Below are 27,865 nucleotides of genomic sequence, written 5' to 3'. Positions count from 1 at the left end.
TTCTCACCAGAGCGTGCCAGGTCTGCGGCTCCCCCAGCAAGCAGCGCCTGATCCCCCATCCCAGGCTCAGGCTTCCCCTGGGCATGGAGTGGAGAAGGAGGAACTGGAGTGTGTCAGGACTACAGGCGGGGGTGTGGCTGTGACGTGGGCAGTGTGGGGCGGGCAGCAGGTGAGGCGCCAGGTCTCCAGGGCTCCAATCACTCCGGAGCCTGAGCCATGGGGGGAAAGCATGAGGAAGATGAGGTCTACGGTGAGGCTGGGGGCCAGGCTGGGAGTGGAGACTGGACCCTGTGGAGGGGGTGGGGGGCCAGACTGCAGAGAGTGGTGGCTGAGGCTATCTCCGGGGAGAGGAACTGGGAGAGTCCTGGGTCCCTGTGGGCAGAACCCAGGAAACAGGAGCCAAAGCAAGGAGGCAGAGTCAGAGTCCCAGGAGTAGGATGGGGCTCAGGGGCTAGCAGACCTTGCTAGGGAGGCTTTGGGGTAAAGGTGGGGTCTGGGAGTCTGTGAGGAATTGGGGCTGGGGCCCCCAGGAGGAGGTAGGAAGATTTCAGGCCTGGACTCTAGGTCCTGAGGGCAGGGTTGGGTCCCTGAGCAGGACAATGGGGCTCAGGGGTTGGGAGTGTCTTGTGCTGCAGAGCTTTGCAGGGGTGAGGCTGGGGTCCCAGTAAAGAGGAGGAGTTTCAGCCTAGATTCCAGGTCCCTGAGGGGGAAAGGCACTGAGGGTCTGCCTGCTGGGGTCTCTGTGGTCGGGGCAGGAGTGGGTTCTGCTGGGGATCCCTGTGAGGAGTCGGGGCTAAGGGTCTTTGTGAAGAGGGGGGTGGGGCTTGCTGCAGGGTCTCTTAGGAATAAGGAGTAGGAGCCTGTCCTCAGGCACTGTGAGGATTAGGGGCAGGGCCTTTTGGGGTTCCTGTGAAGGATGAGGCCTGAGGGGAGAGGGGACTGGGAGCCTGTCCCAGAGGTCCTAAGGAATAGGCGGCCTGGGAGCCTGAGGTGGGAACTGGGGACCAGCATCTGCAATCCCATGAGCAGTGAGGGCTGGGTACCAGCCTGCAGAGGTCCCTCAGGGTTTTGGGGTCTGAGCTCCTGGTCTGGATGGGAGGGAACCTCCAGGAAGGGACATCCCCCAGGTGGGGCTTGTGTCCTGTAGGGAGATATGGCAAGGGGCAGTGAGGACTTCCCAGTAGATTTACTGAAGCAGCTTTAGATCAATCATTGACTTTATGTCCGTGAGCCATGGAAGGACAGAGTCCGAGCCCAGAGCACCTGGGGAGAATGGACCCCACCCCTTCCCAGACTCTTGCCAAGCCCTCTGTCCTCCCTCCCTGGTGCCCACAGAGGACCCTGGCTGCCTGGCCCCACCTCTTCCCTGTGTGTACTCAGGGAGGACCAGGAACCGGACGTGTCCACAATCTCAACAGCGGGCTCGGGTGTCACGCTGACTACCCGCCCAGAGCCTGGCAGTGGCTAGGGACTGAGACTCCTTCAGAGTGGGGGTCTACAGGGGTCCCCTTCCTACCCAGTTACTGCAGGGGCTGACACCTTTGGCTCCAGTTTCTTAACCCATGGCCTCAGGCCAGAGGGTGGAGGCAAGGCCTGCGCAGATACAGGGAGGAACTGTGACCTTGCTGCGGAGCTCCAGATCGGTGTGGGTCTTGGGCAGGGTGTAGGGGATGCAGAGGGATAAGGATAAAGGTTTGAGAGCCACTGAGACACAAAGTCCCACATCCCAGCTGGAAGGAGAAATGGGCCAGGGTGGGGGCAGGAATCAAGGTCATTTCCTAGGCTTCCTTCCCATCCCCCACAGCCACCCAGCAGAGTTCACAGTGAGCTGCTGACCAGGCCCCCTCCTGCTTTCCCTGCTCCCTAGTGTCCCCCTCCTGCCAGGCCTGCCCCTGTCTATCTCCCCTCCAACACCTGAGGGTATGGGGTGATTCAGGAGGGGCAAGATATGGGGAGTGTGACTCCCCCATGCCTCATTCTCCACACTCCTCCCCATGCCCCTCAGGGAAACCAGTCAAATATGACCCCTCCTTTCGAGGCCCCATCAAGAACAGGTGAGTTCTGGGCACTGCCCTTGGCGGGGTGGAGTCTTCTTTTTGCTTCGTATTTGCTGAAATATTAGTAAGGAACTCATAAAAAAAAAATACTGCCTGGGAGGGTGGTGCTCATGGGGTGTGTTGTATCTGGAGGGGCACCAGGGGGCTTCCAGGTTTAGGAGAAGTTGTATTTCTTGACTTGGGGGCAGGCTACGCCCAAGTCAAGAAGCATGTGCGTTTTAGGAAAAGTCACCCAACTGAGCACTTATGAGTTATGGGATTTTCTGCATTGTGCTTCAGAAGAAAGTTTACCCACCCAGAAAAAGATTTTCTTTAAGATAAATAAAATAGATTTAAAAACAAATAAATAAAATAGAGGCTGGCCGGTTAGCTCAGTTGGTTAGAGCGCAGTGCTGATAACATCGAGGTCCAGGGTTCCATCCCTGCACTGGTCAGCTGCCAGTCAATCCAATAAAATAAAACCTACTCGTGCCCTACTCTCCAGCATCCCCTAACTCTCCAAACCATGACCCCTCCTGACCATGCCCCCTGCATCCTCTCCAAAAAGGCTCCCCCAGCTTGGACTCCCATTTCTTTTCCAGGAGCTGCACAGATGTCATCTGCTGCATCCTCTTCCTGCTCTTCATTTTGGGTTACATCGTGGTAGGGATTGTGGGTGAGTTTCCAGCTGCCCAGAGCTGGGGCAATGGGTGAGGGCAGTAACCCAGGGAGGGACTACACCCACAGCTGCTCCCCTCTAAGTCTCTGCCCTCCGGTGATTCATCTGTTGGTCTCTGTCTCCAGCCTGGGTGTATGGAGACCCCCGGCAAGTCCTCTACCCCAGGAACTCTACCGGTGCCTACTGCGGGATAGGGGAGAATAAGTGAGTACAAAGGCAGAAGGGAGGGCAGAAGGCAGGTGGGAGATGGCAGCCTCATGTTCTTCCACATCCTTTCCCTGTTGTTCTCAGCCCCTTGAATCCCACCACTCTAGGTCAAATTGAGAAGCCTCCCTCACTGGACAGCTAGCCTCTGAGTACCCCCAGAATTGGGAGGCAGTGTGGAGTCATGGGGGGGGGGGGTTGGCAGCTGGTGGGTATGAGGATCTGAACCCATGACTTTGGTGTTATAAGGCTGTGCCCTAACCAACTGAGCTAACCAGCCAGACCTTGGAGTCAAGGTTAAGTGTGTGGGTTTTAGAGTTCAGATATTGGTGTTTGGATTCCCAACAGGGCTAAGTTTTGGTTGTATGACCTTGGGCAAGTTACTCAGCCTCTCCGAGCTTTGATTTCCTCATCTGAAACACAAGGATGATTCCAGAAGCAATGACATCAGTCCCCACATGCAGGAAATGTTCCATAAATAATAAAACCTCTAACATTTATATCACATTTACCATGTTCTAGGCAGGCAGTATACTTTAACAAATAAACTTATTTAAACCACATGAAGTTTTGGGTCCCCATACTGGTTAGCCACCAAAACTAAATTAATTAATTAATTAGTAAAAATAAACCCCATGAGGTAGGTACTGTTATTTTAAACACGATGGAACTGGTAAGAGGTGATTTGGCTCCAAAGTTCATGGTCTTCACTATTGGTTAGCTGTTGCAATGCTGAATTACTCTGAGAAATCTTCCGGGTGTCTCCCTACCTCCTAGACTGAGCTGGATGTGACTCGTGTGGGCTGGGCTGTGCCCACAGTACTCTTCAGGAGCAACCCTAGTGGTCTCTCCCCTCCCCTAGCCTGACCCAGCCCTGATGCACACACTTTCTCCCCTCCTGCAGAGACAAACCGTATCTCCTATACTTCAACATCTTCAGCTGCATCCTGACCACCAACATCATCACGGCCATCCAGAACGGCCTACAGTGTCCCACACCCCAGGTCAGAGCCTGGGACCTGCCTCTGCCCCAGATCTGCCCCGGGGTTCTGGGTACCAGCCCCTGAATACACTCTCCACCCCCAGGTGTGTGTATCCTCCTGCCCAGAGGCCGCATGGGCTGTGCAGAATGATCAGTACCTTCTGACAGTCGGGGAGGTCTTCTATACCCAGAACAGAAACTTTTGCCTGCCAGGGGTGCCCTGGGATATGGTGAGCACTGCCCCCAATGTCATTGCTGCCACCCACGATGAGCAGAAGTGTGGGGGGAGTTGGGTAGATGATCACCAGATTGGCTCTTCTGGGGACGGTGGGACAGGCTGAGCCCCCTGGTGGTGGTAGTGGTGGTGGTGGTGGTGAGGGGACCCATTTCTTCATCCTGCTCTGTGTCTGTTTGTCTGTCTGTCCTCCCCTGCCCACTGCCAGCAAGTGCTCGAAAGCCTGCAACAGGAACTCTGCCCCAGTTTCCTCCTTCCCTCCACTCCAGGTGAGAATCACACATTCCTTCCTCAAACATCATCTAGTCCAATATTTTTATTGCTCAAATGAGGAAACCAGGTGCAGAGAGAGTAAAGTCACACAGCTTCTTGGTGGCAAAATTAAAATTAGCACCACGTCTTCGTTTCTCTCTTTGCTGTATGACTCAGAAGTCAGACCATCAGTACTTATTGGGCACCTACTGTGTGCCAGGCACTGGGGATAGACACGGGGGTGATGAAAACTGCTTTCTGCTTGAGCTGCATTCCAGATGGAGAGATCAGAGGTGTTCATGAAGAGACTGTATGAGAATCCCATGAAAGCATACATGAGTGGATCGACACACACACATTTATACACATGCATAGGAAAAAAAGACTAGGAGGATATTCATCCAAATGTTACAAGTGATGTGGCTGGGTGTAGAAATCACAGTTGCCCTTTATTGTTTTTTCTGTGTGTTCTCCTTTCCAACAGCAATTTTTTTTTTTTTTTTTTTTTTTGGCATCTGGCTGATAACAGGGATCAAGCCCTGGAGCTTGGTGTTATCAGCACCATATTCTAACCAACTGAGCTAATTGGCTAGCCCCGCAAATTTTTTTTAATCGAAAACATTTTTCAAAAAATTATAGCATAACATATCCAGTTCTCAGTTTAAGTATAATAGGAAGTATCTCAAATGAATGCTCCAAAGTCAGATAGATTTGAACTTAAATTCTAGCACTTTCCAGCTGTGTGGTTTTGGGCCAATTACTCAACCTCTCTGAACCTTGTTTCCTCATCTTTAGAATGTAAATGATAAAGCAAGCCTGCCTGGCAAAGTTGTTTTAAGGGTGGCAATAAATGGCTCTGTAGGCACATAACAGATGCCTCGGGAAATAGGGATGAGGTGAGAAGGCTTCCTGGAGAAGGTGATATGGAGCTAGAGCTAAACAAGGAGTAATAGATGGGATTGGAGGAGGAGGGAGGGCACTGTGAGAGAGGCACAGCAAAAGCAAAGGTACAGAGGTGACAGGAAAGTGGGCTGGGCTCAGACAGCAGGGCCAAAGCCTGGCCTGAGCAGCAGAGGGACCCAGAGCCCTAGAATGATGAGGTCCAGGGCTGGCCCGTGGCTCACTCGGGAGAGTGCAGTGCTGGTAACACCAAGGCCACAGGTTCAGATCCTATATAGGGATGGCCGATTTGCTCACTGGCTGAGTGTGGTGCTGACAACACTAAGCAATGGGTTGAGATCCCCTTACCGGTCATCTTTAAAAAAAAAAATAGAATGATGAGGTCTATGCTGTATCATGGTCCCTGTGGAAGGACAGGAGCTCCGGTTTGGCTGTGGAATCAAGAGCAGCCAAAGCCCATCACTCCTCCCGCCCCTGAGGGCACTATGGGCTGGCAGGGCCAGAGACTCTCAAGGCAAAGCCCTGGCCCTCCCATTCAGCATCCCTGTTCTCTCTTCCAGCTCTGGGGCGCTGCATTCCTTGGACCAACTTAACTTCATCCGATCTCCCAGGGATTGACAACACCTCCATCTCCCAGGCAATCAGGTGGGCATCCCTCTCCCCCTACATCTCTGTCCCATACCTCTTCCTACCCACAGCCCCATCTGACTCTTTCTCTCCCCAATAGTGGTCTTCTTGACAGCCTCAATGCTCGCGACATCAGTGTTAAGATCTTTGAAGATTTTGCCCAGTCCTGGTATTGGATTCTTATGTGAGTCACCTGATTCCCCTACTCTCTCATCCTTCTCTTTTTCCCTCCGTGATCCTCTATCTAGCTCCATGTCTGAAACAGAGGCTTTGGATGCAGGAGGAGGAGCTGGAGATCAGAATGGACCCTAAGCCCAACAGGATTTATAAAGGAAAGGGTGTCTAATCTGGGGACATTGGGGGCATGAGGAAAGGCATTTAGGGGCCTCTGAAAGGGAGAGATTTGGGAGGCGAGGGGTGACTTTCACCTACTTCACCCTGCCTACAGTGCCCTAGGCATAGCTCTGGTCCTGAGCCTGCTGTTTATCCTGCTTCTGCGCTTGGTGGCCGGGCCCCTGGTGCTGGTGCTGATCCTAGGGGTGCTGGGTGTGTTGGCGTACGGCATCTACCACTGCTGGGAGGAGTACAGATTGCTGCGGGACAAGGATGCCTCCATCTCCCAGCTGGGCTTCACCACCAACCTCAGTGCCTACAAGAGCGTGCAGGAGACCTGGCTGGCTGCCTGTGAGTGCCCTGCCCAACTCCAAGCCACCAGCCACCCATGGACTGCCCTGGGCCATGCCCAGTCCTGTCCCTGACCCAGGCCCCTCTACACTCTGTCCTCCACAGTGATTGTGCTGGCCGTGCTTGAAGGTATCCTGCTGCTGATGCTCATCTTCCTGCGGCAACGGATTCGCATTTCCATTGCCCTCCTGGAGGAGGCCAGCAAGTCAGGGCCTGTCTGGGAGGGAGACGGGGTTGCGGGCTGGGGTGCAGGCCCAGGATGGGAGTGCTAGGGAGGAGGCCAGGAAGCCCAGAGGAGAAGGGCAGAGTAGCACAGTGGTTAACACCGCTGCATGACTGAGCCTCTCTGAGCCTGAGTTTCCCCAACCGTAAAATGGGGGCAATAATAGTTCCTACCTTATAGAGTTGTCCTGAGGACTAAATGAATTATTGTCCGTCAAGTGCCTGGAACATGGAGTTGGCCCTAAAGGTAGTTGTTGGGTGGTATGGCAGGAATCCAGACGGGAAAGAGAAGGTGTAGCTTACTCCCAACCAGGAACTGCCAAATCTTTCTTTTGGGGGCGAGGGTGGCTGGCTGGTATGGGGACCCAAATCTCTGACCTTGGTGTTACAAGGCTACACTCTAACCAACTGAACTAACCAGCTAGCCTTAGGAATTGCCAAATCTGTCAAGAAACCACACTTTGGGGGATTCTCTTCTCTTACTTTCCCGGAAGCTGCCTCAGGTGGCTTCTCTGTGACTCTAGTTTCCTCTAAGGGTCGCTTGTGCCTGGTCTATTCAGTTCAGGGCATTCGGTGAGCCCCTACAGTGTGCCCAGCCCTGCACCAGGCCCTGAGAATACAGATATGAAAGACAAAATCACTGCAGGATGCTCCCAGCCTGGCGGAATGGGGCAGGCCTGGAGGGAGGGCAGAGGTGGGAGCCGGAGGCCAGGGCCATGCTGGTGGACAGCTCTTGTCTTCCTGCAGGGCTGTGGGACAGATGATGTCCACCATGTTCTACCCGCTGGTCACCTTTGTCCTCCTGCTCATCTGCATTGCCTACTGGGCCATGACTGCTCTGTATCCTTTGCCCACACAGCCGGTCTCTCTCTAGCTCCTCCCGGAGTCTGTGGTGGTGAAGGGGTGGGTGCAGGAGAGGGCAACACTTGCCCATATAGTGCCTGAGTGCAACTGGAAGAGGGTGATGCTTTTTATGGACAGACATAAAAAGCATCTTTCAACTCTGTCCCTGTGTCTGGACAGAGTTGAAAGGGTGTACGCAGGCTGAATTCCACCCACCTCATGCAGTGCACAACCTGCATAAGCACTCAGTAATGAATCCCTGAGGAGGGGCCTGTGGAGACCCCACGTGACCAAGCTTTCCTTGACTCCCCTATGGGTACCTGGCCACATCAGGGCAACCGCAGTACATCTTCTGGGCGTCTAACACCAGCTGGCCCGGCTGTGAGGATGTGTCAGTGAACACATCATGCGACCCCATGGTAAGGGGAGATGGGGTGGACATGGAGGGGTCACCATTAAGGCTGAAGGGACTTTAGCGGCCAACTGGTCCAAGCCCCTCATTGCACAGAGGAGACTGAGGCCTGGCGAGGGCATGGAACTCACTCAAGGTCACACAACCAGCCCCCAGCAGAACTGGAAGGAGACAGTAAAATGGATACGATCAGAACATCTGTCTCTCTGGGTAGCTGATATTAAGTTTGTAAAGTGCTTAGTACAATGCCTGGCACCTGATAAGAGCTCCATAGCTGGTTGGGTCATTTTGTTTTTTTATATCTTCTTCCCTTGGGATACAGTGTTCTAGGCAGTAGGCAGGTGGGACTCCCTGGGGGGGCTGGGAGAGGAGCTGTCCCAAAACTCCCCTGGGAGGTTCCCAGGGAGTGGCACTGCACTGCTGGGAATTTACTGTCCTTAAAGCTTTCATGCCACCTCATCTGAGCTGGGACCATGGGCTGTGACTGCAGGCTTTTATAGTTCCACCCTATTTTTAAAAAAGGGTGCTCATTCATTTACATTTACAGAGGACCCACTACATGCCAGGCACTGGGTATGCAAAGCCCCAAATAACCTGGTTCTTGTTTTCAACCTTCTCATGATCTAGCAGTGAAGACAGACACAAGCCCACAATTATATACAAAGTGGAAAGTGGTTTATTTATCTTATTATAAAATTTCATAACACCGTGCTTTAACCAACTGCACTATTCAACTTTCTGCTATTCATATTTCATCTATCTCCCAACCCCCACCAGTAATTTTTTTTTCTGGACTTTTTAAAGGCAAATTATGGACATGCCATTTCACTTGTAAATATGTCAGGATGGATCTCAACAGATAAGGACATTTTTTTTTTTTTTTAAAGATGACCGGTAAGGGGATCTCAACCCTTGGCTTGGTGTTGTCAGCACTACACTCAGCCAGTGAGCAAACCAGCCATCCCTATATAGGATCCAAACCCATGGCCTTGGTATTATCAGCACTGCACTCTCCCAAGTGAGCCACGGGCTGGCCCGATAAGGACTTTTAGAAAGCATAATCACTATACCATTACCACAACCAAAAAAATTAACAATAATTCCTTAATATTGTCAGACACTCAAATCTGTTCAACTTGCTGGAAAGTGTTTTGGCTGAAGTCACAGAGGCTTCTCTGGGAGGGATTGCTGAGTGTGGGGGAGGGTCACCCCACCTTCATACACACCATTAAGGCATGGCCGGGCAGCCTGGGGGAGGCCTTGTGCCAGTCAGAAGACTGAAGGAAGCTAATTATGTTCACACAATACACAGACTGAATCCACTTTGAGTCTGCAACTTCTGGAAGGAACTGGCTCCCCCAGCTCTTGGAGGGTGCTACTTCCCTTCCTCTGCTCTGGGAGGGGCAGGAGTCAGCTGAGAACAGATGGAAGCCAGGGCTCTACGTGGACGTCTGTGAAAGCTGACCCTGAGCCCACTCTGTCCCCTCCCACCCCCAGGCCCAGCCCCTGAACTCCTCGTGCCCAGGACTGATGTGCGTCTTCCAGGGCTACTCGTCCACAGGCCTAGCACAACGTTCTCTCTTCAACCTGCAAATCTATGGAGTTCTGGGGCTCTTTTGGACCCTTAACTGGGTACTGGCCCTGGGCCAGTGCGTCCTGGCTGGGGCCTTTGCCTCCTTCTACTGGGCCTTCCATAAGCCCCGGGACATCCCCACCTTCCCCTTGAGCTCTGCCTTTATCCGCACACTCCGGTGAGCCCAGGGCAGGGGCCTGGGAATTATAAGCACGGGGGTCCCAGGCTTCTGGGGCAGCCTCTGACTACTTAACTCTGTCTGCAGTTACCACACTGGGTCACTGGCATTTGGATCCCTCATCCTGACCCTGGTGCAGATAGCCCGGGTCATCTTAGAGTATATTGACCACAAATTGAGAGGTGAGCCTGTTGTTAACAGCTGGGGAAGGCCACGCTGGGCAGCTGGATCCTTGGGGAGGAGCTGTCAGAGGCGGGTGACCAAGTATGAGCTTCCCTTGCTCCCAGGAGCACAGAACCCTATCGTCCGCTGCATCATGTGCTGCTTCAAGTGCTGCCTCTGGTGTCTGGAAAAGTTTATCAAATTCCTGAATCGCAACGCGTACATCATGGTGAGCCACACTGTGCAAGCAGCCCTTCGGCCCAGGCACCCACCCTGGTCCCAGCAAGCTCACCACAGCTAACCCTGACCTTTCCACCATCCTCAGATTGCCATCTATGGGAAAAATTTCTGTGTCTCAGCCAAAAACGCCTTCATGTTGCTCATGCGGAACATTGTCAGGTCAGGTTGTCCCCCAGCCCCATGTGATCCCTTCCTCAGATCTCTCACCCAAAGTTGGCTTCATGGGCATGCTGTGCACAGAAGGGCCCCACACTTGGTTTAATGCTTTGCTACCACCACTTTGAAATGTGAACTTTCATTTTTCTTTTTAAAAGATGACCAACCGGTAAGGGTATCTTAACCCTTGACTTGGTGTTGTCAGCACCACGCTCTCCCAAGTGAGCTAACTGGCCATCCCTATATGGGATCTGAACCCATGGCCTTGGTATTATCAGCACCACACTCTTCCAAGTGAGCCATGGGCTGACCCAACAACTTTCATTTTTCAATTTTCAATTGTCAGTCCCTGAAAATTCCCAACCTTGCCAGGCCTCTCACCCCCAACCTACTCTAATTTCCGGTACAGGGTGGTTGTCCTGGATAAAGTCACAGACCTGCTGCTGTTCTTCGGGAAGCTGCTGGTGGTTGGAGGTGTTGGTAAGAGCCAGGGCCAGGGTCACGAGGTCTGAGAGTAGGGGTGCTGGGCAGCTGGAGAAGTGACCTCAGAGGAGCGGCACTGACCTCCAGAACTCTCCCATAGGGGTCCTGTCCTTCTTTTTTTTCTCTGGTCGCATCAAGGGGCTGGGTAAAGACTTTGAGAGCCCCCACCTCAACTATTACTGGCTGCCCATCATGGTGAGTGACTTCTCTCCCTGCCTTACCCCCCAACTCCCGAAAGGAACCCAGCAGCCCAATGGGCCTTGTGTCTTCCAGACCACCATCCTGGGGGCCTATGTCATTGCCAGCGGCTTCTTCAGTGTTTTCGGCATGTGTGTGGACACGCTCTTCCTCTGTTTCTGTGAGTGACAACCCAGCTACCTCCCCCCAACCTCAAGCATCAGACTGTTGAGGCTTTTTTGGAGACTTGGTGCTTCTAGAAGCAGCGACTTTGTAAGCTAAAGGACACAGAGGGAGCCTCTTTTGACATCCTATGGCATGGAATTTAAGAACAGAGAGTGAACTCCTAGGCTGGTGGGCTCTCCCAAGAAGCATTCCAGAGAAGAGGCCTCTGCTATCCCCCCCTAGGCAATCCAGGGTAGAAGTTAGCCATAAGAGAGACTTCCCAGCAGGTGGCTGTAGTGAGAGGGGATTTTCTTACCCTACTGCCTACATTCATTCAGGGCTTGGTATGTTCCAGGCTTTACGCTAAGTGATTGACATGCATTGTTCCCGTTAATTCTTATCACTCTATGAAATATAATATTATCAGCCCCTCTTTACACGGAAAACCGAGATTACATAACCTGCCCAGTAGGTTACAAAATCTGCCCGAAAAAATAGCCGGTGGTGGGACAGTCTTTGTTCCAAACTTAGGCAGCTGGTTTCCCAGTCCCTGGTTTCCCCCGGGAGTGGGGGTGGCCCCGAGGCTCTAACCGGTCTATGTTGCGGTTCAGTGGAAGACCTGGAGCGGAACGACGGCTCTCTGGACAGGCCCTACTACATGTCCAAGGCCCTTCTTAAGATTCTGGGCAAGAAGAACGAGGCACCCCCGGCGGGCAAGAAGAGGAAGAAGTGAGAGAGCCGGCCATGACCCAGGACTGTACCCCGCCTCTACAGCCGCCCAGCCTCACTTAGCCTTACGGTTCTAGATTTTGTAATTAAAAGATTTTATTAAAGATTGATATTTTGTTTTCTCAATAAACCTGTGACTTTTACCCCCTCTACGACTACATGCTGCCTTTTTTCCCCGCCGGGCTCTTTAAAAGCGGCCCCGGCCCTGTGACGCGTCCCTGGCTGCGGCCAATCAAATGGGTCACACCGAGTGAAGCCGGCCCCCTTCGCCGCTGGCAATACGCTGCCCGGCCGGGTCAGGCGCTCCGGGGCCTCAAAGAGGGCCAATCGGAAGGGCAGCTCCTGGGTGCCGCACGGTCACGTATGGGAGGTCGGATGCTTGAGGGCCAATTAGAGTCGCGGAAACGCGGCAGGGCGGCCGTTCGTGGGGCCAGTTTGGGTGCGACATCTGGGCGTTTAAAGAGCCCGTGTCAGCTGACCGGCTTCAGCCTCTGTCTAGCCTCCGGGCCAGGGTCGCAGCCGTTGCGGAAAGAGATGACGGGGGAGCGATCGGGCACAGCGCTCCTGGACAGACTCTGGGGACCGCGGATGCTGTCCTTCTGGGGAGTTCGTAGGGTGTTTGCCCCGATCTTCCCGCTGCTGCTGTCTCTGGCAGGATTCGGGGCTGGGGCTGAGAATGACTTCGACCTGGTGAGCCACCCCTCGCATAGCCCCGTCCCGGACCCCAGCGGGTGGTCGATGTCCAATGTCCCCCAGGACGCCGTCGGCTGAGCCTCCGCAGTGGGGCTCTCTCGCCACTCCCAGACCCCGTTCCCTCCATCTGCCCCCAGCCCTTCTCCCTCTCCGGGCCCCCATCCTCCTCATTCGAGCCCCTTCCCTCCCTGAGAGGTCCTTCTCCCCTCGTAATCCCTCCCCCGCTCCGAGCCGCCAGCTTTGTTCCAAACTCTCCTTTGGGGTCCCCTTTCTTGTTCTGGGACCCCCGCCCCTGCTCTGGATCCCCGTTTTACCCTGCCTCTCGCATTGGAACCTGAGTTCGAGCCCCTATCATCCGTCCTAACACTCCAAGTCAAGTTTATCCTCCTGTGGCAGGTGCAGCCGCTGGTGACCATGGAGCAACTGCTGTGGGTGAGCGGGAAACAGATCAGCTCAGTGGACACATTCCGCATCCCGCTCATCACAGCCACTTCCCGGGACACTCTCCTTGCCTTTGCTGAGGCCAGAAAAAAGTCCTCATCCGACGAAGGGGCCAAATTCATTGCTCTGCGGAGGTCCACGGACCAGGGTATAAAGATGCCTGAGTCGAAAGAGCAGGTGCTAGGTTAGATGACTGGGGAGTCCGAAGGGCCCAAGTGCCCTGAGGATAGGGGAACATGTAGGGCTGGAGGCCTGGGTCCCTGGAGCATAGGCGAACCTAAGGAGGGAGAGTGTCCAGGGCAGTGATCTGGCAACTGGGATTACCAAGGAGTTGAACTTGCATTGAACTACTGTATCCCAGGCAGTCTTCTAGGTTCTGTGAATATAGCCATGAACAAAACAGACCCCAAATCTCTGCCCTCATGGGACTTATATTCTATTGGGAGGAGACAGACAATAAGCATAATAAATAAATAAGGCTGTGTGTGTGTGTGTGTGTGTGGTGGAAGGTGATAAATGCAATAGGGAAAAATAAAACAGGGCAAGAGGTAGGGGAGTGCCAGCATTTGATTGCAATTTTATTTTTTGGACTTTTTTTTTGGCAGCTGGCTAGTATGGAGATCCGAACCCTTGACCTTAGTGTTACAAGACAGGGCTCTAAAGACTGGAAGGAGGTGAAAGAGTGAATCATGGGGGACTGGACTCTCACTTGGTTAGAGCCTGGTGCTGATAACACCAAGGTCAAGGGTTTAGATCCCCTTACTGGCCAGCCGCCAAATTAAAAAAAAAGAAAGAAGAGTGAGCCATGGAGGAAGAGTGTACCAGATAGTGGTAACAAGCTGTGAAAAGGCCTAGAAGAAGAGAGGAAGTGTTTGAGAAGTGGAGGGAGCTTGAGTGGCTGGATGGAGTAAGCAAGGAAAAAAGATAAGATCAGACAGGTGACAAGAGGAAGATCTTGTAAAGCCCTGGAGCCATTGTGAGGCTTTGCATACCTAGCAGGAGGAGAAATTAAACAGGAAGTGGTAGAATGGGTGCCTCTAGAGTGCTCACTCTGGGTTTCTTCCCCCTTTTGTTTTCAGGCTGCACATGGTCCCCTACAGCATTCATTGTAGATGACGGGGAATCCAGCGATGGGCTGAACCTTGGGGCAGTGGTGAACGATGTTGAGACAGGAGTGGTATTTCTTTTCTACTCCCTCTGTGCTCACAAGGTCAGCTGCCAGGTGACCTCCACCATGTTGATATGGAGTAAGGATGATGGTGTTTCCTGGAGTCCACCCCGGAATCTCTCCCTGGATATCGGCACTGAGATGTTTGCCCCTGGACCTGGCTCTGGCATTCAGGTCTCTCTCCTGGGAGATGGGTGGAGGGGGCTGCCTTGTGGAGAGTCTGAGGGATGCCCCAAAATGGACTCCTTCCCAAGGGGAAGATCCTGTGAAGTCAGATTTTCTGTCTCGGGTAGGATTCCTTGAAAGAAAGAGATATCCCAGGAGGAACACCCTACCAGGGGAAGATGGAACTTTGCCATTGGCTTTTCATTTGGGGGTTGTCAGCAGGACTGCAATAGTCCATGAGGTGCCTTTGTGCAAAGCAGAAAAAACACTCCTTCCTTTGGGCAGGCAAAAGCCTGTGCCAGGGTGCGCAGCTTGGTGAGTGAGCACAGGGTGGGTTTAAGCTCCCATGCACCCCTCTGACTAGGCCCCCTTGTACACATAGCCAGCTGCACTTCCTGGATGTCCTGAGCAACTTTTCCTTAAAAGACCTTCTTTATTCAGGCAGTGCATGTTTGTGAGATCCTTCTGGGATCCTCAGTGAGGAAGGGCAAAACTGAAGGAGACCAGATGTGTCCTCACACTTGGGAGGTGGTGGGTTCCCCATCCCTGCCTCTGAGCCCCGACAGTGTCTGTGACACCCAGCTCCCTTTCCCACAGAAACAGTGGGAGCCACGGAAAGGCCGACTCATCGTGTGTGGTCATGGGACACTGGAGAAGGATGGTGTCTACTGTCTCCTCAGTGATGACCATGGCGCCTCCTGGCACTATGGAAGTGGGGTCAGTGGCATCCCCTATGGCCAGCCCAAGCAGGAGAAAGACTTCAACCCTGATGAATGCCAGGTCAGGAGTCCACAAGATGTTCCCCACCCACTTGACCTGCCCTGTCCCCCAGAGCACCGTTTCACTCGCAGACCCAGGGTCTCAAAGCCCAGCTCTATGCTACCCAGCCTTCCTCCCATTGGGGAATGGGGCATTTGCTCTTCCCCCTCCCTGAGTCCTCCTGAGGCCCTGTTCTTTCCCCTCAGCCTTATGAGCTCCCAGATGGCTCAGTTGTCATCAACGCCCGGAACCAGAACAACTACCACTGCCACTGCCGGATCATCCTCCGCAGCTATGACGCCTGTGATACACTGAGGCCCCGGGATGTGACCTTTGATCCTGAGCTTGTGGACCCTGTGGTAGCTGCAGGAGCTGTAACCACCAGTTCCGGCATTATCTTCTTCTCCAACCCGGCTCATCCAGAATTCCGTGAGTGCCTGGCAAGTGGGGTCTGAAGGGGGAGCCCCTGTGTCTAGACAAGGCCTGAACAGAGACCTTCCCTTCCCTGACTGTACTGCTCTCCCCAGGAGTGAACCTGACTCTGCGATGGAGCTTCAGCAATGGTACCTCATGGCAGAAAGAGAAGGTCCAGCTATGGCCAGGGCCCAGTGGCTATTCATCCCTGGCAGCCTTGGAGGGCAACGTGGATGGAAAGAAGCAGGCCCCTCAGCTCTACATCCTGTATGAGAAAGGCCGGAACCACTATACAGAGAGCATCTGCCTGGCCAAAGTCAGCATCTATGGGACTCTCTGAGCTGTACCCCTGCTTCAGGGGTAAAGGCCTGGAACTCCTACACGAGTCTGTATAGGATCTGCTGGAGACGCCTAAAAGACAGTTCCACCTTCCTTTAGACTCTAGCCTTTTGCAAAATCGACTTCTCTTTGACAGGGAAATCACTCAGGACTAAAAGCCTGGATTCATCTCCCACACAGGAAGTCCTGCACCCACCTGGTAGCAGTTCCTTTCAACATCGCCGGGCATGGGCCCTATCCTTTGTGCCCTCCCAGGACAGTGATTCGTCCTTTTTTGGACAGGGCGAGGTGGGCCTGTGGAATTGAATAAATGTGAACTCAGGGAAGTGGGGAACGCTGAGCTTTCTCTTTGGGTTGGGGGAAGGTACTGGCTTTGAAGAGTGCTAGTGAAAGTCCCAGGAGGGCAGGATATTTGGTTTCAAGGTAAGGAACTAGGTGTACCACTCCCCTTGGCTATTTATGAATCAAAATGTTTGCAACTTAAAGTTTTTAATGAAGGAGAATGCACATTTGAAGAGTCTCTGTGGTTCCGTCAATGCGCATCATCATGTCTGTTTTCCTCAAGTATACTTTGAGACTGGGGATGAGTTTTGGTGATGGAGCTGGTGCGATTATTGCCTGAAAATCTGACTTTGGTGAATCACATTCTCCTTTCCCTTTGACGTGCCTTCTTATCACAGGAAAACAGGTTGATCTTTTTAGGTGTAATGAGGGGTAGGAGGGGGAGCTCCATAAGATATTTTAAAACCTGCTTTGTTTCTTATTTCTAAGATGTGAGATACTGTCCATGAAATAGGGAGCAGGTGTGTGAAATTCAGATGGGAAGCCTGTCTCAGGCCAGCATGGCAGAGAAGTGAGCATTCCTATGACAAATTATGTGAGAAAACAGCCTCTTCATCCTAAGGCAGATGCTTGCAAAAAGAATCAGTGGCCTGCTGGTGAATGCAAGAGCCACAGCTCTTCTCCACATGGTAAGAAGACACGATGCCTAGATGATATGTTAATGTTAAGGACTGAGGCATGAGGGCCACATTCATTTGCAGTTAGAGATTTGGTTTACTTTCAACTGCTTCTCTAAGAAATGTTAGGATAATTTATTCTGTATGTTGTAAGAAGTAGAATAATCCCACTGTATGTCAAGGCATGGTATGATTTTGTTATACTTTATCCAGGATTTGTGATCAGTAATGTAATACTTACATTTTTTATTCACAGATGTCTTCCAAAACACACAAAAGTAGAGAAAATGATTTTTTTTGGTGACTAGCTGGTCTGGGGATTCAAACCCTTGACCTTGGTGTTGTAACACTGCACTCCAACCAACTGAGCTAACTGGCCAGCCCAGGAAAATGGTTTAATATCCATGTACCCAACACCCAGTTTCAACAGTTATCAAGGTGCTGCCACATTTGCTTCTGTTACTTTTTTCTTTTCCTTTTCTTTGCTGAAGTATTTTAAAGCAAATCCCAGACTGCATGAGATTCACCCCTACATGATTAAGTACGAATCTCATTCTTTAAATGAACATTTTAGGGGCCGGCCTGTGGCTCACTTGGGAGAGTGTGGTGCTGATAACACCAAGGTCTCGGGTTCAGATTCCTTTATAGGTATGGTCAGTTAGCTTGCTAGGGAGAGCGTGGTGCTGACAACACCAAGTCAAGGGTTAAGATCCCCTTACCAGTCATCTTTTAAAAAAGTAAAAAATAAAAATAAATAAAATGAACATTTTAGGGCTGGCTGGTTACTCACTAGGGAGAGCGTGGTGCTGGAAACACCAAGGTTAAGGGTTCGGATCTCTACCGTCCAGCCACCGAAAAAATTAAAATGAACATTTTATTATAAAACCATAATGCCATTGCACACCCAAAATATTAACAATAACTCTGATGTATCATCTACTATCCAGTCAATATTCAAATTTCATCAAATGTCTCAAAAATGTCTTATATATAGTTGATTTGTTCAAATCAAGATCCGAAGAAAATCTATATACATTGTATGTTGATGTCTCCTAAATCTCTTAATCTGTGGAAATCCACCTCCTCTCCTCTTTTTGTGTGTGTGTGGCTAGCCTGTATGGGCTTGACGTTGGTGTTACAACACCTGCACTATAATCAATCAACTGAGCTAACTGGCCAGCCTTCTTTCTTTCTCTCTCTCTTTTTTTTTTTTTTTTAAGTGCAATGTATGCAGATACAGGGTTATTTGTCCTATGGAATATTCCACTCTCTGGATTTGTCAGTTTGCTTCCTTGGAATCATTTAATTTCTTCCTCCATCCCTTCTATTTCCAGTTATCAAACGTCTGAAGGTTTGACTGAATTCAGATTCCATTTGGAGGAGCAAGATTCGTGCACAGGCGCTGTGAGCTTCCCATTGCACCCGGTCAGGAGGCACACAGTATCTGCTTGCCCCTTCACCTCTCTCAGTACAGCTGAGGCTGAGCAGTGGGTTCAGATGGCCACAGCCTGACCCCCACCTTGTAAGTTTCCTCTATCAGCTTCCCAACTGATAGTTTCATCCACAGACGAGTGGATGAGACGAGTGGATGATTCAATTATTTCATGAGGGGTTGCAAACTGTGATTTAAAAATTCTATTATTTATTCTTCATTTATTAGCTGGAATTCTTCAGTAAAAAAAGAGCTTTCCCTCATCAGGGCTATTTGGTTACCCTGAAACATGATTTGTATAGGAAAGGCAGGATGAGTGCTTAATTTTGCCCTTCAATGACCAGTTCACAGAGTACAGTGTTTAATACATTGCCTTGGTCAGGAAACTACATTGTTACTCCACAGGACACACACACAGAGGTTGAATCTATGGGCCTTCAGGAAGCAGGAGGAGAGCATCTGAGGGGAGGTCAATACAGGCCACGTGGTTGTGGGGATCTGCCTCTCCAACGCTGACCACTACAGAGATGTGGGGCATGGAAGAATGGCGGGGTGGGATGTCTGCTGTGTGTTTAATACCACTAAAAATTGCACATCTGGCAGTCTTGCTGACAATTTTACGTATCAGATATAGTGGAAGAAAGAGGGGAAATGATACTAAGAGTGTCTGACTCATGAGCTACTGCCTGGGGAAGTAGATGTAGCAGAAGGCTTGTGAGAAACTGACCATCTTCCTTCTTCACAGCCAAGAATCCTCAGCTTCTTAGAGATGATCCTCAAGGACCTCCTCCTCCCCAGGGGTGGTGGCTGGCCAGTAAAGGGATCAAAACCCTTGACTTTGGTGCTAGAACACCATGCTCTAACCAATGGAGATAACCGGCCAGCCAGAGTTGGCATTTTTAAAAGGAACTGCAGGAGGTTCTAATGCTGGGGTCTCTGACCTACATGCTGAGAAACATTTTCTTAGACATTTAGCCTAGACTTAGGAAGAATAGATTTCAAAACACTAAAGAAAAATCTCAAAAGAGAAAATGTCAGGAAGAATTAGTGTCTATGGAAACCAATAACCACAAGAGCTGATAGGGACCAAACCTGCCCTGTTTACCTGGGCATCATGAATGCCTGCCACAACACCTAGCATGTGGTGGGCATTTTAATACATAAGGAAGGGCAAGCCCAGGATGATTAGGGAGCTAGGCCAGTGGTTCTTAAGTGTCCCAGGATGGGCCACAGCACTACCTGGGACCCTGCTAGAAATGCTTGACCTCCCCCACAGACCTATGGAATCTGAACCTCTGGGGAGGAGCCCCGCAACAAGTGCATTAACAAACCCTCCTGGTGATTGTTAAGGCTGATCAAGTTTGAAAACAATAGTTAGAACCCTTAACTCTTTTGGGCCAGCCAGTGGCTCACTTGGGAGAGTGTGGTGCTGATAACACCAAGGCCACGGGTTCAGACCCCTATATAGGGATGGCCAGTTAGCTCACCTGGGAGAGCGTGGTGCTGAGAACACCAAGTCAAGGGTTAAGATCCCCTTATCGGTCATCTTTAAAAAAAAAAAAAAAAAGAAGAACTCAACTCTTTTAAGCAAATTCCAGTTTCCAGGTAATATAAGTTATATGTCAGGGGTGCAGAAAGGGATGAAGAACCTTTCTTTTTCCAGTTTTATTTTTTTTCTTTTAATACAAAGAAGGAATTGTGAGTAGTGGCAGGAGACTGAAAGGGAAGGTATAGAGTTCATTTGTACACATGGAACAAAGTGGACTTTGCAAACTACAGCCTGGTGAGTGCCACCTGGATCAGCAGCCAAATTATGGTGCTTTGGCTTGCTGAGTGATTTAAAAATTGAAAGGCCTCAGAATCAAGGTCCCTCTAGCCTTGTCTTGCTCCCCTCATCCCAACCCCAGAGAGGAACTTTCTCTGGAATTACTTTATCTGACTAAGGTAGCTTTCCAAAAGACATGTAATTAAGATCCCCTTCCTAGGAACCTCATCGGATAACCAGGAGAGAACAACACTTGGAGGGACTGGAGAGACTAGGAGGTCACCACACCTGGACAGACCTTTTCACAAGATAATGTCTGCCTGTCATTCAAATTCCATTCAGTCATTTTTGGTCCCTCAGAGAATTGTCCACATTTCCCTTTCCCCACACCCCTATGAAGAACTGGTATATAAGTTTCTGTACCCCATTTGGTTACTGGGAAGTCACTCTCTTGCCATGACCCCATGCATTGCCCCCTTCCAGCAACTTAAAATAATGGGATTTGTTATGCCTTTCTTCATATTCATCTGAATCTGTCAGTGATTTTTCGTGAGTCTTCAAGAGTGAGGAGGAAGCTTTCCCTGGCCCCCTACACCCTTTTGAAACTTTAATTTTTTGGAAAGTTTTTCATGTTGAAATAGGATTGGTAGCTTTGGAGAGATTTGGGTTCGATGTTTTGAGATAAGAGATAGGCAAATCCCTGTACAGGCCAGCTGCCAAAAAAAAAAAAAAAAAAAAAGGCAAAAGAGAAAACATAGATTGGAACAAGCAGAAAAGAAAACAAATTTGAGTACAATGTTTCATATTTTCTTGTGTTGGTCTCTTAGTCCTCAGGATAGGTCAGTTCAGTTAAACTGTTGTGCTCATTCCAGGAAGTGTCACAGTAGATGAGCTTCCATCAAGGCTAGGTCTCTATATGGTGCAAGCACCCACATATTTCATAAGAGATCTTTCTATCAGACCAAAGAAAAAAACAACACTTAATGTCTGGAGTAGTCTTTGAACTAGTTTTTCTAGAGTCTCTGAAGCATCTTCAATTAGAGTAGGCTTGTAGTGGCAACCTGACAGATTTTTCTGGATTGCAGTTTGCATTCATAAAGTTTATCATTAAAGGTGATTTTTCTTCAAAGCCAAGTTGACTTGCTTCAGCCTGCAGGGCCTTAGCAAAAATGTAGCTTTAATTTCTAGTGATTCTAGGATGGCCAGTTAGCTCAGTTGGTTAGAGTGCGATGTTATAACACGTAGATCAAGGGTTCAGATCCCCATACAGGCCAGCCACGTACACACACACCAAAAAAATTCTAGTGATTCCAAGTCAGAAGGAGAAAAACTCAAAACATTAGTCTGGAGAGTCACAGCCAGATATTGAAGGAAATTAAAAATTCAGGATTGAATCCAGATAGGAAAAAATTCAAAAATAATGGACAGGGCTAGAATCTAATAACAGATGCACTATAGTTTTCTTCTTTTTTTTTTATAGTTTTCTTCTGAAATATGATTTTCCTCTCTCTGGTTCCCCCTTTCTACCAAAGACATTTACAACAAGACTAATTTGTTTGCAAAATTACTTTAGTCTTTGGCTTTATTATTTGCATAAAGAACAGTAAGAATAGTGCTCTTAAGTGCACTATTACTACTTACTATAAGTAAGACTCTTTAAGTTGGCTTTGCTGGGACTTCATAAGGAATCTCAGACTAGGCTTTTAAAAGTATCTCCAGGCTTAAGAAACCAATCCAAAGACTGTAATGCCTGTACAAATTGGGTGAATTCTTTCCTTTGCAAAGTCCCCAGTATGGCATGAGGTTCTTGGGCCTGTCAGAAAATGACATTCTTTACTCACCTCAAGGCCAGGAACCTTGTAAGGATGTAGATAGAGTACCAGGCCAGTCATTTTCTAAGTCTGTTGGCTTTATTTTTGGCGGCTGGCCAGTATGGGGATCCAAACCCTTGACCTTGGTGTTACAATCTGTTGGCTTTGTAAAGTCAATCTTAATCTCTCAAAGCAGTCTAGTCATATATGAAAATATGACATTCCAGTCAAAGACTTGGTAGAATAACCAGAGTCTCCAACTTTGTCCTGTTACGAAAGAAAATAGATTCATATTGAATTTATGCAAATTACTATATTGCCATAAAATAAGAATACTCATGAATAGTTTCAAAATCCTGGAGGGGTCAGATAAAGAGAGAGATGAATGTTTTAATTTTGTTCACAAAAGTATACTTTACCAAATTGGTGTAAAGTTATAGATAGCCCAAAAGAAGGAAAGAAAGGAAAAAAGTCTTCTTTAATCTGGAAAACCAGCAAAAAGAATAGCAATGTTTCAAATAAAAAAATCATAAAAAAGTTATTTCAGTCCTTTAATAGTTAAGTCCCACATAATTAATTCTTGTTCTACTTTTGACATGAGGATAGCAATTTAAAAAATTTATTTTGGTGGCTGGCCGGTGCAGGAATGGAACCCCAGACCTTAGTGAGCACCACGCTCTAACCAACTGAGCTAACCAGCCAGCCTAGGTTAGCAATTTTAAGAGTCCAGGTTTTCCACTAGAGTTCTGGAGTTTTTACCAAGTCCAATGGAATAATTTCAAAGTTGTCATAAACCTATATTTGTCAGAACTCCTTTCATTCTTTCCATGAACATCCTTTCAGAAACAACACATTAGGATTTGCAAAGAGCCTTCAGAAAAAAAGCAACGAAATAAAGCAAGTAAATATGAACAACAAGTCTTAAAATAGCCATGGTTAAGGGCAAAATTGACAAGGGAATTTGGTTATTTCCATGACCTACAACAATTCTTCATAACAGCTGTAACCGTGACTGATAACATATAACAAGACATAGAATTTTAGGAATTTCATACAATTTTGGAACACATATGAATAACTCATTCATACAAATATAAAGTTACACATTTTCGGAAAAAATAAATAAGTTACATATTTTGGGGGAAAAAAACCCTTAAATCTCAAACCCAGCTCTCCCAAGTGATCAAAAGACCCAATGAAGGCACAGAATCTATTTCCCATCCTCTCCCACTTTTTTTTCCTACAGTTTAATCAAAAGATGAACAAAATTTTTTACTGTCTATTATCAATATTACACAAAAATCTCGTTTAAAAGAGAAAACCAAATTTTTTGAACCAATTTTAATAAAACCTCATAAACAAATCCATTCAATCTCAATCAGTTTTGACCACTTTCTTGGGTTGAATGTCCCCCCAAAACTTAACCCCACTGTAACTGTTGAGGGTGGGAAATCCTATTATGGTAATTGAAAAGTGGGGCCTTGAAGAGGTGATTAGATTGTAGGACCATGCTGTAGTAAATGGATTAATAATGGTGGTCAGGGACGTGGTTCTGAGGGCTTTAAAAAGAGAGTGAATGAGGAGATTAGTTTCTCTCTCTCTGCTTCCACCTTCTTGCAATGTAAGGTGGGGTCACTGTCACCACCACCGGATGTGTTCATTGGACTTTGGACTTCCCAGCCTCAGAAACTGTAAGCAATAAATTTCATTTTCTTATAAATTGCCCAGTTCCATGTATCTTGTTACAAGCAACAGAAATGGACTACTACAACCACACAAGACGAGAATTCTTTCTTTCTTTTTTTTAAAGATGACCGGTAAGGGGATCTTAACCCTTGACTTGGTATTGTCAGCACCACGCTGTCCAATTGAGCTAACCGGCCATCCCTATATAGGGATCCAAACCCGTGGCCTTGGTGTTATCAGCACCACACTCTCCCGAGTGAGCCACGGGCGGGCCCTGAGATCTCCATAAACCTTTTATAACCTTTTACAACTTTTTCCCAACTATATCCATTCAGTTTTTGTCTATAACATTCCTTTCTATTTCTTCAACTTGAAACATCCTTTAAATACCTTTAAACTAGGGGCCAGCCCATGGCTCACTCGGGAGAGTGTGGTGCTGATAACACCATAGGCCACGGGTTCTGATCCCTATATAGGGATGGCCGGTTAGCTCACTGGCTGAGCGTGGAGCTGACAGCACCAAGCCAAAGGTTAAGATCCCCTTACTGGTCATCTTTTAAAATAAATAAATAAAATTGGGGCTGGTCTGTTGTTCACTTGGGAGAATGTGGTGCTGATAACACCAAGGCCACGGGTTCGGATCCCATATAGGGATGGCCAGTTAGCTCACTGGGTGAGCGTGGTGCTGACAACACCAAGTCAAGGATTAAGATCCCCTTACCAGTCATCTTTTAAAAAAATTAAACAAATAAATAAATAAATAAATACCTTTAAACTAGACAAAATTACTTTTCCTTTACCATACCCCACATTCTCGTGCCTTTCTTATAAACTTCACCAAAAACATGTCCTACATTCCTAACACACTCTGTGTACAGAATTTTCTCTCATATCTAGTAGTTTTAATTACGTATATTAGCTACAATTTTCAACTCTTAGTAACCCTAATTTTCAATGAAAAACACAGTGAGCAACAATTTTTAACTGTTTCGTATCAATATTTGTAGATAACTACCATTTCCTAATATCTGAAAAGATATGTTTTCTCAATTGTTTTTAAGAGATATAAATATATTGGACTTAGCTGGTTAGCTCAGTTGGTTAGAGCACGGTGTTATAACACCAAGGTCAAGGATTCGGATCCCCATACTGGCCAGCTGCCAAAAAATAAAAGAGATCTAAAGATATTTAGCTTTTCTATGGCCAGTTAGCTCAGGTGGTTACAGCATGGTGTTTATAACACAAAGGTCCAGGGTTTGATTCCTGTACAGGCCAGCTGCCAAATATATAAATATTTAATTTTTCTATACCACATAAAGCAAGATGTCAAAGTATATAAACTTAAACTTATGCTTAATAATTAATGTTTCAGGGGCTGGCCCATGGCTCACTTGGGAGACCATGGTGTTGACAACACGAAGTCAAGGGTTAAGATCCCCTTACCGGTCATCTTTAAAAAAAAAAAAAAAAAAAGATCAACATCACAGCAACAAGAAAGTAGGGGGTTGTCCTAGAATCGAAACACTTAACAATAAGATGCAATAGTAAGATACAGTGCTTGATCCATGATCAGATATTGTCCTTAAAAAAAAAAAAAAAATTCTGCACTGGCCATCCACAAAACAAATACCCATCACTATTGTACAAAATGTTGGGGGTTTTTTGGTTTTTTGTTTTTTGGCAACTGGCCGGTACAGGTAGTACTCTTGGTATCAGCACCACACTCTAACCACCTGAGCTAACTGGCCAGGCTTATGGAGGTTTTTTTCTTCCTTTCTTTTGAAACATTTTAGGGCTGGCCAATTAGCTCAGGTAGTTAGAGTGTGGGGCTGATAACACACTAAGGCTCAGGGTTTGCTCCCTGTACAGTCCAGCTGCCAAAAACCAAAAAAAAAACACAGAAAGACATTTTGGGAACACTTGAAAAAACTTGAATGTCAAGTATTAAATAGTATTAGGGAATTCGTTTCTTTAGGTATGATAGTAGTATTGGAGATAAATAGATGAACATCCTTATTTTTTGGAAATTCATACGCAAGTATTATGAGATAAAATGTCATGATCTCTGTAGTTTACTTTGAAACCAGCCTGGCAAATGTACATAAAAACATATGGGCCGGCCCGTGGCTCACTCGGGAGAGTGCGGTGCTAATAACACCAAGGCCCTGGGTTCGGATCCCATATACGGATGGCCGGTTCGCTCACTGGGTGAGCGTGGTGCTGACCACACCAAGTCAAGGGTTAAGATCCCCTTACCGGTCATCTTTTAAAAAAAAAAAAAAAAAAATACACATACAAATTTAATTTTTTTTTTTGCCATATTTTCAAATATGGAAAAATATTAACAGTTGTTGGATTTAAGTGGTGTGTATATGGGTGTACTTCATACTATTTTTCCTACTGTTTTAAAAGTTTTGTAATATAAAGTTTAAGAAGTATTTTTTTTATAACAATTGCTCAGGCTCTTTTAGAAGAAATCAACCCAGTGTGCAGCACAGCCCTTCCCTGGGTGGTGCTGGGTGCTGGCAGGGCTCCATGATCCAGGGTGGTACCGCTATTGTTACAAGGTGCTCTCCCAGATTATTACCTGATATCAGCACATAATTGGGGATTACTGGCTGACATCTTTATGTTTACTACATTCTTTAGAATTTAATGGGCCGAGCCCGTGGCGCACTCGGTAGAGTGCTGCGCTGGGAACGTGGCGACGCTCCCGCCGCGGGTTCAGATCCTATATAGGAATGACCCGTGCACTCACTGGCTGAGTGCAGGTCAAGGGAAAAAAAAAAAAAAAAAAGAATTTAATGGCTTAATGACAGGCAATAGCCAGCCTAGAATGTGACCCACTTCCACCTGAGGTTCACCTGCCTGGGGGCAATAAAATTTAACATTTTAAGAGTCAGCATGTACTTTAACCCTTATAATAATTTGTTTTCGACTGGCCCGTGGCTCACTCGGGAGAGTGTGGGACTGATAACACCAAGGCCACGGGTTCTGATCCCATATAGGGATGGCTGGTTAGCCCAATGGGTGAACGTGGTGCTGACAACACTAAGTCAAGGGTTAAGATCCCCTTACCAGTCATCTTTTTTAAAAAAAGAATAATTTGTTTTCCTGTTCTTTGAGAAGTAAAACAAAGATCAAAAAACAATCACGGCCCTGTACAGGCCTCTGGCCAAAAAAAAAAAAAAAAAAATCATGGGAAAGTAGGATGTTAATGGGAAAGAAAGTACTACAATAAACAAACCAATAAATGGGCCTGAGACACTGAAAGCCAGATGCCCCCATGCTATTGGGCAGAGCTCAAGATGGCACCTATGGCTGTTCTGCATATAGCAAAACAGCGTGGTGAGAGCAGCTCTAAACAAGCATCACCAAAGTTTGGAGCAACTCATTCCATCCTTCATGTTTCAACACTTCCATTTCATGTCATCTCTGATTTCTCTACTCCACGTTATGGGTGATTTCTTCTCCCAGTTCATGGATTCTCCATTCAGTTGGCCTGTTGTTTATCGTGCTTCTTATATATTTACTTGTTTATTTCAATTCTAGAATTTCTGCTTGTTTTCATTTCTTCTTCAAATCCACCTACTCTTTCTTTGTGATGTCCTGTTTGTATGCAATGGACTTAATCCTTTTCTTTATCTCTTTGAACATCTTCAACCTCCTTACTCTACTGAGTGTGCTCTATTGTCTGAGTTTCTTAGCTGTGAAGTCACCTACTATTGCACCTGTTGATGCGTTCCCCTAGGATTGGATTTCCCTGTGTTTTGGATTCTGGCTCTTCTTCAGAATGGTTGTCTTCCATGGGAGCTCCATGTGTGAGCTCTGGAGTCTGGAGGTGGCCAAGTGGGGTGGTTTAACTTTTGCTTTTGCTCAGCCCTTTGGGAATCACAAGACCCAAACCATGTTTTTAAGTCACTAAGAAATATTTCAGACACACAAAAATATAAGTTCTATTCTTGCTGTCTTTTGATAGAAAAGAGAAAAAAACATAAAAAATTGTACAATGAGCTCCCGTGGAGACCCTGTGTACACCTCCCTGTCTGTACCACTCTGCCTACCCACCCTCTTGTCACAGCCACCCTCTTGTCACAGGTAACTACTATCTTGAACTAGTATTTAGCAATTCTATGCATTTCTTTCTTCTTTTACTATATCACACTTAACTCTAAGCAATATATTTAGTTGTGAATGTTTTCATTTATTTATTTATTTTATTTTATTTTTTAAGGCTAGTCAAGTGAAGCAGCAGAAATGGAGAAGGAACAAAGAAATCCATAACTGGTTTATG

The 27,865-nt window shown here is 47.8% G+C and overlaps 2 protein-coding genes across 3 annotated transcripts; both read left to right on the top strand.

Annotated features, from left to right (window-relative positions):
• The first annotated feature begins 216 nt into the window (after positions 1-216).
• SLC44A4 (solute carrier family 44 member 4) lies at positions 217-11,954 on the top strand. The gene is given in 21 exon segments (XM_063097571.1): positions 217-250; positions 2,006-2,054; positions 2,639-2,712; positions 2,841-2,919; positions 3,824-3,923; positions 4,006-4,131; positions 4,345-4,405; positions 5,849-5,933; positions 6,016-6,099; positions 6,364-6,599; positions 6,705-6,804; positions 7,569-7,661; positions 7,960-8,083; positions 9,574-9,827; positions 9,915-10,009; positions 10,115-10,218; positions 10,315-10,388; positions 10,795-10,865; positions 10,969-11,063; positions 11,142-11,226; positions 11,822-11,954. Coding segments are annotated over 21 exon segments (2,145 nt in total). The 3' UTR covers positions 11,944-11,954.
• Positions 11,955-12,406: 452 nt separating this feature from the next.
• NEU1 (neuraminidase 1) lies at positions 12,407-16,437 on the top strand. 2 transcript variants are annotated; one of them, XM_063097287.1, is made up of 6 exons: positions 12,407-12,629; positions 13,029-13,221; positions 14,153-14,415; positions 15,004-15,186; positions 15,372-15,594; positions 15,693-16,437. In XM_063097287.1, exons 1-6 carry the CDS (start codon positions 12,474-12,476, stop codon positions 15,917-15,919), a joined length of 1,245 nt encoding a protein of 414 aa, XP_062953357.1. In that variant the 5' UTR covers positions 12,407-12,473; the 3' UTR covers positions 15,920-16,437. The 2 variants fall into 2 exon arrangements, with proteins under 2 accessions (XP_062953357.1, XP_062953356.1); XM_063097286.1 differs by having other exon boundaries at positions 13,011-13,221.
• The last annotated feature ends 11,428 nt before the right edge of the window (positions 16,438-27,865 follow it).

Source organism: Cynocephalus volans, chromosome 5 (genome assembly GCF_027409185.1).
Source record: "Cynocephalus volans isolate mCynVol1 chromosome 5, mCynVol1.pri, whole genome shotgun sequence".
NCBI classification, from domain to species: domain Eukaryota; kingdom Metazoa; phylum Chordata; class Mammalia; order Dermoptera; family Cynocephalidae; genus Cynocephalus; species Cynocephalus volans.
The sequence above is the reverse complement of the archived record's forward strand: the minus strand, read 5'-3'. Positions and strand labels throughout refer to the sequence as shown.

What these genes read in the sequence shown, in the direction of transcription:
- NEU1 (XM_063097286.1), top strand. Translation starts at nt 12,474, where the DNA reads ATGACGGGGGAGCGATCGGGCACAGCGCTCCTGGACAGACTCTGGGGA. An exon ending in GCGGAGGTCCACGGACCAGG is followed by an intron (nt 13,222 to 14,152) that starts GTATAAAGATGC and finishes TTTTGTTTTCAG; the next exon opens with GCTGCACATGGTCCCCTACA. An exon ending in TCAACCCTGATGAATGCCAG is followed by an intron (nt 15,187 to 15,371) that starts GTCAGGAGTCCA and finishes CTTTCCCCTCAG; the next exon opens with CCTTATGAGCTCCCAGATGG.